The sequence below is a fragment of the Arachis duranensis genome, chromosome 9, assembly GCF_000817695.3.
Source record: "Arachis duranensis cultivar V14167 chromosome 9, aradu.V14167.gnm2.J7QH, whole genome shotgun sequence".
Classification (NCBI taxonomy): domain Eukaryota; kingdom Viridiplantae; phylum Streptophyta; class Magnoliopsida; order Fabales; family Fabaceae; genus Arachis; species Arachis duranensis.
The window spans coordinates 12,349,192-12,360,077 of NC_029780.3; the positions used below are offsets into that span (position 1 = coordinate 12,349,192).

The 10,886-nt window shown below is 34.4% G+C and overlaps 1 protein-coding gene across 1 annotated transcript; it reads left to right on the top strand.

Moving 5' to 3' along the window:
* The first annotated feature begins 2,619 nt into the window (after nucleotides 1-2,619).
* LOC107464764 (developmentally-regulated G-protein 2) lies at nucleotides 2,620-8,359 on the top strand. Its single transcript, XM_016083727.3, has 11 exons — nucleotides 2,620-2,836; nucleotides 2,959-3,026; nucleotides 3,978-4,054; nucleotides 4,274-4,454; nucleotides 4,717-4,773; nucleotides 5,639-5,713; nucleotides 5,823-5,942; nucleotides 7,100-7,270; nucleotides 7,426-7,539; nucleotides 7,646-7,816; nucleotides 7,959-8,359. Exons 1-11 carry the CDS (start codon nucleotides 2,767-2,769, stop codon nucleotides 8,052-8,054), a joined length of 1,200 nt encoding a protein of 399 aa, XP_015939213.1. The 5' UTR covers nucleotides 2,620-2,766; the 3' UTR covers nucleotides 8,055-8,359.
* The last annotated feature ends 2,527 nt before the right edge of the window (nucleotides 8,360-10,886 follow it).

The window sequence follows — 10,886 nt, forward strand, 5'->3', positions numbered from 1 at the left end:
TGATAAAACATTTAATTAATAAAAATGATTCACATAAATAGCAAACCAATTGTAGAGAAAATGACTTTACCAACAGAGACATGCCAAGGAGAGAACCAACCACTGCAACGACAACAAACAACCGATTACCATCGGCGATGACATGAACCTCACCTCCATTCTTTGCACAGCGACACCGAGCTAATAAGTGGGAGTCTCCGTGTGGGCGATTTTGGCAGCGACGACACCTTCTGGGGGACGGCAATAACTCGCCGATGGAGAAGGGAGGGGATAGGCAGCGCTAGGGTTCAGGTTAAGTCGAGATGAATGACATAGATGAGAGGTGAGAGAGAGCTTTTTTTTCGTATACGAGGTGAGAGAGACTTTGTTTCTTTGATTTTGGTCTTCTAGGATATTCACCCACTTTTTTTATCAACATTAACTCTTTTTTTCGTCACTTAGTAAACTTTTATTACAACTCTTTTTTGTTCTTCCAAAGGATTTCTTATAGATAATCTGGGTTGGATGTAGATTTTTTTATGTAAACTACTATAAAACCTATATGGAAAACAAAAAAAAAATCCACCCAAGCCTGTTAACCCCATTAAAAACATGTCCGCTCTATAATTTCAAAAAGAAAAATTAAGCATAACAAAATGGAATGCTTTTTCATTAGCACCCTAATCATAGATAAATCAACGACAACTTCTGCAGCCTCTCTTTGGCTGTCAGCATGGATAATGCAACAGTATCCTGTCACACCTAAATCTTCACACGTGTGTCACATTGTCATTTCTTCCCTATAGAATCCACACATGTAGATACTATATACAATCCACACCAAAGACTCTCTCTATGTATAAATGTACAATGAAGTATAAACTATATGGAACCCCATTCATTGCCTTTTTCTTAAGCTGGGGTTTCTATCATTGTTTTCTCTTTGTAAACAAGAAAATCAATTTGCTTATTGGGATTTGCTGCCGCCATCAATCTTGCTAGGCAGCGGCCCTCTCTCTCCTTTCTCCACTCTTTTTTTTCTCTCTTTCTTTCTTTTCCATACTTTTCTATTTTTCTCTTTGCTTTCTCATTCTTTACACTCTGATTCACCTTCTTCTTTTCTTCCCCTTTGTTCTTCCTCCTCCTCTTCTCTCATTCCCATCCCCTTTCCTCCTATCCTACCCCTTTTTTCTAGTTTTTTATTTTTATTTTATTTTATCTTTCTATTTTTAGAAAGTAATTTTCATTTGTTTAGTTCTCTTTTCTTTTATGTTATTTTATTTTTCTCTTTAGAATGATTTGGGTATGGTGCTACAAATATTTTAAATTAGAGAGAAGGACACATAGTAGTTTATTTTTTTTCATAGAAATATTTTTAGATTAGAGGAGAATTCATATTTAAGCCAAGGAGAAGAATGAATATTTCAGTATGTTGAAACACTTTTTCTGTAAATATAAAAACTATAGATATTTATATTTGTCTTTATTTTTATTTATTAAAATTTTTTGAAATTAAATATTGAGCTTATTTTTAGCTTATAATTCAATATAGAACATATCTAATCTTTTTCTTTAAACATAGATCTAATTTGTTTCTATTATTTGTAAGTGTCGTATGGCTATTACTATAAATAAAATGTATTCTTTTGTCAAAAATATAAACTATATGATAAATTTTAAACATCCAAGTTGGTTTTTGAAGAATTTTAGATTAACCAACTTGGGTTGATCAAGTGACTTGTTCGCTTAAACAAGTGTCAGAAGTTTGAATTCCATCCTATGTATGCAGCATCTCATTAGTCGGCCAATAACAAACTCTTAAATAGAGTTTAGATATGTACAACGAATTAGTTTCTAACCTCTCAAATTAAAAGATATATACCATAAAAAAAAATCAAATTATACACATTTTTTTCAATAATTTTTTATTTTTTTAGGAGTTTTTAAAAATTACTCCCGTATTAATCTCTTTATTGTTTGAAATGGACTAATTTTATACTTTTAGAAATTTAATTGTTTTACAATCAAATTTATTAGATTTATTTGTCTAATATGCATTAAAAGTAATGGAGGGCAAAATATGAGAACCAAAATATCTGGTTTATAATTTTAAGTGTTTACTCTAGATTTTATATGAAATTGTTGAATGCAGACATAAATTAAGGATTTTGTTCTATTTGGGGAAAAAAAGGATTAGTGTGCACCATAGAAACTTTCGCTGGTCCTTTTTTATGCAATATATGACTTTTTGTTTATTCCTTGATATTTATTTTTTGGAGAAAATTTTTTTATACATGTGCATAGATACGGGTTCGATAGTATACTAATAATCATATATAATACACCATTCCTATTTTTTGATTGAGTAATTATTCACACAAAAATATTTTTATATAATAATTACAAATTATTTAATAATTTAATTAAACTGCTTAAGATCAGTAAAGTGTCAGTTTCGGGGTATCAGTATCACTACACAGTCTACACTGTATGGCACAAGATTTGACAGGGGCCGATTTGGGCTTTTGAGGGATTGTTAGATTATTGTGGAAACATTGAATGTGGCCCAATATCAAGAATTGTGGCCCTGAAGGGCCCAAACTCGTTCGTGAGACCTACACTCTTCCTCACTCTTCATTCCACTCCCTTCTCTCTCTCTCTCCCTCTCTCGGAGGTTGCCTAATACCTTCGCTCACTTTTGTTTTCTTCATATAATAGATTGCACCTTTTCCATAAAAAAGAAGCATATAATTCAGCATAGCTGGGTAGACGAAATAGCAAGGCAGAATGGGTATCATTGAGAAGATCAAAGAGATTGAAGCCGAGATGGCTCGGACTCAGAAAAACAAAGCCACAGGTACTCATTATGTGCCACTTGCACAGTTGCACCTTTCTAAATCTTGCATATTTCATTATTATGTGTTATAACTACGATTTTCGTTATTATGATAACTGCTTTTGAATTTGTTTGTTACGCAGAGTATCATCTCGGGCAGCTCAAGGCAAAGATAGCCAAGTTAAGGACACAATTGTTGGAGCCTCCAAAAGTATTTAAAAACACTTTTTTTTTTTCCTTCTCATGCCTGTATTTACTGCTTTGTGCTGTTATTAATTGTTAGTTATATCATTTTACATTTACTTTTAAGTTCAATATTTTGTTTTCCTTCACATGATTAAGTTTGTGACATGATTCTTATTGTCTTTTGGCATATGTGTTTAGTTTTAGTATGATTAGTTTTGCTTTTTGTCAAATTAATACTTGGATCCTGAATTCATATTGCTTCTATCACTATACTGTATGAGTATACGTATTTAGCTGAGATGAGTAAAAGATTCCAAGGGAGGGGTATATGGTTCTTTACTCTGTTTATGTACTCGCTGTAGTCGACCTGAAGGCTAAGCAATAATGTGGGATGCGCAAGGCTTAAGTGTTTCACACTGGCTCTGCAACTGTCTCTTTAATGAGGCATTTATTAATCGTGATAGTTGTATCACTTTGTTGAAGTGCTTGTTTACAATTGGAGAAATTTTGTTAGACTAGGTTTAGGGAATTAGTAAGGTTAAGTTAGGAGCCAAGACTACAATGAAATGCTCAAACTCAATTCCTAATGTTGAAGAGGTTGATTCACAAATCTACGATGATGGAGAAAGAGATGTAGATCAAAGTGTTGAAAATTATGTAATATGTGCATTTTGTGGTGAGATCCAGGAATTTTTCGAGACTTCAGGGCTTCCAATTCATTTACCTTAAGCCCTAATGAAATCTTATCTATTTCCCACAGAAAAGAAACAGTATAAAATGCTTTAACCCAAGAATGTATCCGTTATTGATAAGTACTAATGTTTAGAAATGTCTGGTGGGTGAATCTTTTAATTTACATATTATTTTCATGTTTAGTTCAGCATGCATATGGTTCTCAATTACTTGTCTGTCATTGTTTGATATCCTCTGGTACATAGTTTCATAAGCCACTGTATCTTGTCAAATTATGTGATAGGGATCTAGTGGAGGAGGAGAGGGATTTGAAGTTACAAAATTTGGCCATGGGCGTGTTGCACTGATTGGATTTCCAAGGTTTGCATTCTAAAATTCTTTTTCTCATTAGTTTTGGTTATCAATGTTTTATTATTTTCTTTTGCTATCGAAATTGATTAAAATATTAAAGGTGTATTGGACTTTATACCTTCACATGTTTTGTATCTTTGATGGGATTACATGCTTTTGCTGTCTATATGTGTAAATTTCACGTGTTCCTAAGATTTCACCCTTCCAATGTTTTTTGCCATTTTCCAGTGTGGGAAAGTCAACTCTTTTGACAATGTTAACGGGCACACATTCAGAATCTGCATCTTATGAGTTCACAACTCTTACTTGCATTCCTGGCATCATACACTATAATGATACTAAAATCCAGTTGCTTGATCTTCCTGGAATTATCGAGGGTGCTTCTGAAGGCAAGGGACGTGGGAGACAGGTAAAACGCAAATTTGTTGTTTCAATCATTCCTGTAGTTTTCAGGGTATTGCCTTTGCAATTAAGAATTGATAAACAACTTTTAAATAGTGCTGCTATCTTATTACCTAGTACACACTAAAAAGAGGTGATGTGGCTAGTCACTTGCATTTCATGCTTGGTTCTTTCTCCGATCTATATCCCATTTTCCTCCAAGTCAGAAACCATGTTTTTTTCCATATTACTAACCATGGAAAAGTTTTGATATGTGAATGTTCTCCCAGGTTATTGCTGTTGCTAAGTCTTCCGACATAGTATTGATGGTTCTTGATGCTTCAAAAGTAAGTTCTTCTTGGCATCTCCTACTGCAGTCTTTCAATCTTATTGTAATTAGTCTTGGTAGTTGAATGTTCTATGATGATAAGATGATATGTTAATTATTATAATAAATTACTGCTCTAACTGGCAATAAATACAATAACTAGCTAAGATATTGATGATCATTAAACATTATTGTTTAAAGAGACACCCTTCAATCAAGGTGAGAAACTAACCAAGTTTTTTCGTTATATAATAGTTATTTTGTATTCCCTTAAATTATTATTGTCCAACCCTCTAAACATAATGTGACTTGCATAACTCTTATGTGCCTGTTTAAGATCATTATTTTTACTGAATCATGTTTGTTACTTCATGTTCCACTTGGATAGAAACATATTTGAGTCTTCAACATATTCTCCTTTACTCATTTTTTCTTTTCTTTTTTTTTCTCCCCGTTATTACTGTTTATGGCATAGCCGTACAAAGAATATGTTATGGTAGAGCAACACTTGTGTCTAATAGAGTGAGCTGTGAGGGCTTAAGAGAGCAGTAGAACAGTTTAGAAAGCAGTGTGCCAGCTAGGATGGGGACATGGGGCAGCTGTAACTCCATAAAGCTGTCATAACTAACTTATGAATATAAAGACAGTATTCCCTTATGATAGTTCAATTTTTCCTTGTTTGGTTCTCCCGGATACCCAGCTGTGTCATTTATTTCCTTCTTTTGTGAATACACTTCCAAAAAGACTGATATCAAGCTGATATCTTGTTCTCGAGCATTAATGATTCACTTTCCCTTGCGTTGTTTACAGTTTTTACACCATGTTGCATGTTGGATTCTTCTGAGATAGTTCTCTATTTGTTATTTGTACCTTAATTGTGTCAGAGTGAGGGTCATAGGCAAATATTGACTAGGGAGCTTGAAGCTGTGGGCTTGCGGTTGAACAAGAGACCACCTCAGGTATGTTTCTAGCTGTGTCCCCGAGGATGTTTTGGGACTTAACATAAGCCTCTATTGGGTTTATATATATTTTTTCTGTCTGTAACATTGGAGCCTTCTTACCTGGCAGATATATTTCAAAAAGAAAAAGACTGGTGGCATCTCATTTAACAGCACTCTGCCTTTGACTCATGTGGATGAGAAGCTTTGTTATCAGATTCTGCATGAATACAAAATTCACAATGCAGAGGTACATAGCAAACTCTAGTGTAATGTCATTTAAATTTCCTTTCCAAGGATGTATGTATGTATATATATGAGTTGTAGTTATTTCTATGATAAATATACACTTGTACTACTGCATTAGTTTGTTTCAATGTGGAGGAACAAGTGCGGTGAATAGATTGATAGCTTGGTTGGTGATGTGAGGTTGCTTTGATTTCCGCAAACCATGATTTTATGGTTGCGAAAGCAAACTCTAGCTAAGACTAAAGCTTAGGTGGAAATCCCAATTATGGATTCATATTTCATATCAGCCATGCACACGAGTATTTTGGATTTCAGACATGGATAATTCAGTTTTCCTGGTGCTGAAATTGAATTCATTTACCAAAGAACAAACTCAACAAACCACATCATTGTAGAGGATTTGACACTTTGTTAAACACTGACTGTCCTAAACTTTTATGCAATTGTGCAGAGTTCCAAATATGTTTAACAATTGAATTTGGATCCTCTAAATTTTGAATTTTCACTTTAGAGAATAAAATATGATCTCTCACCCTTGAATAGTTTCTCTCTCATGTTTTCTCTTGGCCCCACCTATAAAATAAATGGTGAGAGATCACATTTTACCCTCTAAAGTGAAATTCAAAATTTAGAGGATTCTTTTCTTTATGAAAGTCATCATTTACCCAATCGTTCCTTTTCTTTCTGAGATGTGAAGAAAAGTGTTTATATATTGATAAAATGTGAAATGTGTTCGCTACACATAATTGATGAATTCATTATCTCTTATTAAACTTCTCTTTGCATTCTCATTTATGTTGCGTTCTTACTTCTCAGGCTTCCCTGGTAACCAGTAGTAAGTTTAGTCCCTTTTTTTTATCATTATTTCTTTAAAATTTATTATTAAGGCCAAATGCTTCAACAGAGTGCATCTATTACATTGCTCATATTAACCCTCAATATCAGTGTTCCTTTCCATCTATGTTATTCCAAGTAGAAGTGAAATTGGTCGATAACTCTGATTATGGACATTAGGCAGGCTTTTCTATTTATTTATTTTTATTTACATGATGATAAGTATAGTAAAATTTAAATGTAGTAAAAATATTACTGAGATCTGATTCTGCTTATAATTGCATATCCGTGTAAAGGGACTTGGACTGACAACCTCTTTTTCAGATTCTTTTCCGGGAGGACGCCACAGTCGATGATCTCATAGATGTCATTGAAGGAAACCGTAAATACATGAAGTGTATATATGTCTACAACAAGATAGATGTTGTTGGTATTGACGATGTGGACAGACTAGCCCGCCAACCTAATTCTGTTGTCATTAGCTGCAATTTGAAGGTAGATTAATATTTTGTCACTTGAAGAATTTGAGACAACACATAATTTTAACCTTTATCTTTTTAAAATGTACTACAACCTAACTATTTCGGAAGCTATATATTGTTAATTTTACTCGGTTATGTTGTCGGTAACACTTTGTTTCTTGTAAACAGCTGAACTTAGACAGATTACTTTCAAGGATGTGGGACGAAATGGGTCTGGTTCGAGTTTACACAAAACCCCAAGGGCAGCAGCCTGATTTCTCTGATCCTGTGGTTCTTTCCGCGGTATGTTTCATCATGTAATATTCTTGCTAAGGAACAGTCTGCCATGTTCATTTTAAAAATTATGTCATCCTTCAGAAATTTCACTTCCTCTGGCACATTATTGTAGGATAGAGGTGGCTGCAGTGTAGAAGACTTCTGCAATCACATACATAGAAGTTTGGTGAAGGATGTGAAGTATGTTCTCGTCTGGGGTATAAGTGCAAGGCACTACCCTCAACATTGTGGCCTTAGTCATGTTCTTCGCGACGAAGACGTGGTTCAAATCGTTAAGAAAAAGGTTTGGATAGAAACCCTTTATCTTGTTTTCTATTCTCTCATTCACTTGTACATCATTTACCATGAATTTGTGATCATTAGAGATTGAACTTGAGATGTATCTCTGTGATGATGAGAGTGAACTTGACATGTGTATCGTTCAGGAAAAGGAGGAGGGAGGAAGGGGCCGATTCAAGTCACATTCCAATGCTCCGGCTCGGATATCTGACAGAGAAAAGAAGGCACCACTTAAGACATAATTTTATGAAAGCGTGGTTTTTGAAAAGTTACTACAGGCTAAAGGACATATATATCCAAAGCAATGGACTTTTTTGAGTGCTCTTGCTGCATAGGGATCAAGTGCTCTTCATGCGAGCTCCTACTTTGTGAAGTCCTAGGTTGTAGCCACCCATGTGTTGTAATCCCCCCACCCACACCCCCTTTCTTTCTTTCTCTCTTTTTTTCTTTTATAATAATTTCTATTGTTTGTGAATCTTGCATCTGACTTGAAAAATGAAATAGAGAGCAAAAGAAACCTGTACTGCATCTTGAAAATTTGCTGTCATATTTGCTTGTTATCGTAATCCCCTTTCTCTTGTGATGCTTTGATTTATTATAAGGAGCTCAAATACCTATTCAAAGGTGAACTGATCAAAAGATATTACTCTCTGGGAAACAATAATTCACATAGACTTTATTTTACTGATATTCTTTGCTTAATTATTATTTACAATAAACGTTTTCTCTTGTTCATTCTTTCACTAATTTGATCTCTTCGATAATGAAGAGATCGATTAACTTGGTTTATTTTCTGATACCTCTGGGTTAAAATTAAATATCGTTAAAATAATGATAGTACACGATTGAAGGATACTCTCTATTGTTACTAACGGAGATCCCAATGGGAGATCGTAACTAGGAATGGCAGTAGCAATGGGTGTTATTGGGCGGAGTATTGGGTATCTATAGATATTAATTTTTAAAAAAATTAAAGAAAAATGAACATAATTATAATATAATTTAATATAATTTAAATATAAATTTAACATAATTTATATATACATAAAATTTTCAATATACACATCAAAAGAAAACTAAATAAAAATAATTTTCAAAATAATATAGCATATTTTTTATATATAAGTGAGGATATTTTATAAATTTCACTTTTTGTCGGGATTGGACGGGCGCCTATCTTCGTCTTCGTAAATTAAATTCTTATTGGGGTAATATTCGTAGGTATTTGCTTTCTCTCTTTTTTGCTACACAAAGCAGAATAAAATAGTTTCGTTGAGGGCATTTAGATTAATAGCCGTTGTCCCAAGGTCAATCATTTTCTATTTACAAATGATTCTATTCTTTTTTGTAAAGCCAATACAACTGTCTGTGAAAATATCCTTGGATTATTACTACATACGACTGTTTCAGCGGTCAGAAAATTAATCTTGACAAGTTTGCAGTTTTTTTCAGCCATAACACTCCTCTTAACTCTCTCGCTCGTCTGACTGCTTCCTTAAACATTTCATATATAGGAGCTCAAGATAAATATCTTGGGCTGCTATCTATTATTAATAGATCAAAAAGAGCCACTTTTAACATGGTTAAGGAAAAAGTACGAAAAAGAATTCAATGTTGGATGCGTAACCTATTATTTGTTGGAGAAAGATTAGTTTTATTAAAAGTAATTGGGGAGGTCATCTTAATTTATACACTCTCCTGCTTCAGATTACCAGACAGTCTAATCTTCGATATTCACTCCTTACTGACTCAGTTTTGGTGGGGTCAAAAAGGAAATGAAAGGCAAATGGCTTGAATCAGCTGGGATACTATGATCTGCCTAAGAAAGGAAGGAGGCCTTGATTTCAAAGACCTTAGGGCCCAAAATCTTGTTCTGTTAGGGAAACAGTATTGAAAAGTAATGACACATTCTACTTCTCTATTGGCCAGAATTTACAGAGGTAAATATTTCAGAAACGAAAATATTCTAAATGCAGAAACTGGAACACTCTCTTCTTGGGGATGGAGAAGTATTTTGCAAGGTAGAAATTTGGTGGAGAAGAGACTTTCCTGAAGAATAGGTAATAGTATAAACATTCGTACATTTGATGATCCATGGCTGCCTCCTCCATATCCATTCATTGTGCCAATAAATATTCAACACTCGGCCATTTTTGCTCCCAGAGTAAAAGACCTTATTACTGGAGAAAAAATTTGGAATCAGCCGTTAATTACAGAGATCTTCCCAAGAGATATTTCAACTAGAATTCTATCTTTGAAAATTAAAGGTGGAGATGACACATTCCAATGGGCACTGAATAAACAAAAGAAGTATGATACAACATCAGGCTATAGCGTGGCGTACCTGTTCTTGCACCCTCCGCTTGAACTCTGTCCAACCCATATGCAGCAAAAAGCCCCCTAGATCAACCTTTGAAAGATGAAGCTCCCTCACAAAATCAAACTGTTTATCTGAAAGTGCCTCCATGGTCGGCTCCTAGTTCTAGCCCAGATTCACCAGAGATTTCCTGCAACACCGGCACTGTGTCCCTGTTGCCAAGAAGAGGACGAAATAATCCCTCACTGTCTCATGCAATGACCAGCAATAAGAGATATTTGGTCCAATAGTTCTATGAGCTTGTGCCTCTCCACCCATCCAATTACTGAATTTTGATCTTGGTGAAACACCTCGTTGGAGTAGCTTCGTTCAATGGTTGGTGACAATCGGAACCAACAACTGCTTGCTATTTTATGTTGGAACTGTTGGAAAGTTAAGAATCTCTCTGTCTTTGAAGGAACCAACACTGCCCCAACTTCTATTCTTGATACTTTCAGTAAACTCCTTAGAGAGATTCAACGCCTCCACGTAGCTTTCCATTGAGTTAGATCACAAGCCCTATTCACTTGAAAGAAGTCTACTTTCTCTTCTTCAGGGGCGGAACTAGAAATTTTTTTGGGAGGGACCAACATGAAAAATATAAGTTAAGAAGAAAGGAAAATTAAAAATTAAAAAAGAACTAAACTAAAAAATTGGAACTTATACATACATATTATTTATTTTGGGGGAGCCATTGCCCCCTTTCTCTATAATGTGG

What these genes read in the sequence shown, in the direction of transcription:
- LOC107464764 (XM_016083727.3), top strand. Translation starts at nt 2,767, where the DNA reads ATGGGTATCATTGAGAAGATCAAAGAGATTGAAGCCGAGATGGCTCGG. An exon ending in ATCCTGTGGTTCTTTCCGCG is followed by an intron (nt 7,540 to 7,645) that starts GTATGTTTCATC and finishes ACATTATTGTAG; the next exon opens with GATAGAGGTGGCTGCAGTGT. An exon ending in TTCAAATCGTTAAGAAAAAG is followed by an intron (nt 7,817 to 7,958) that starts GTTTGGATAGAA and finishes TGTATCGTTCAG; the next exon opens with GAAAAGGAGGAGGGAGGAAG.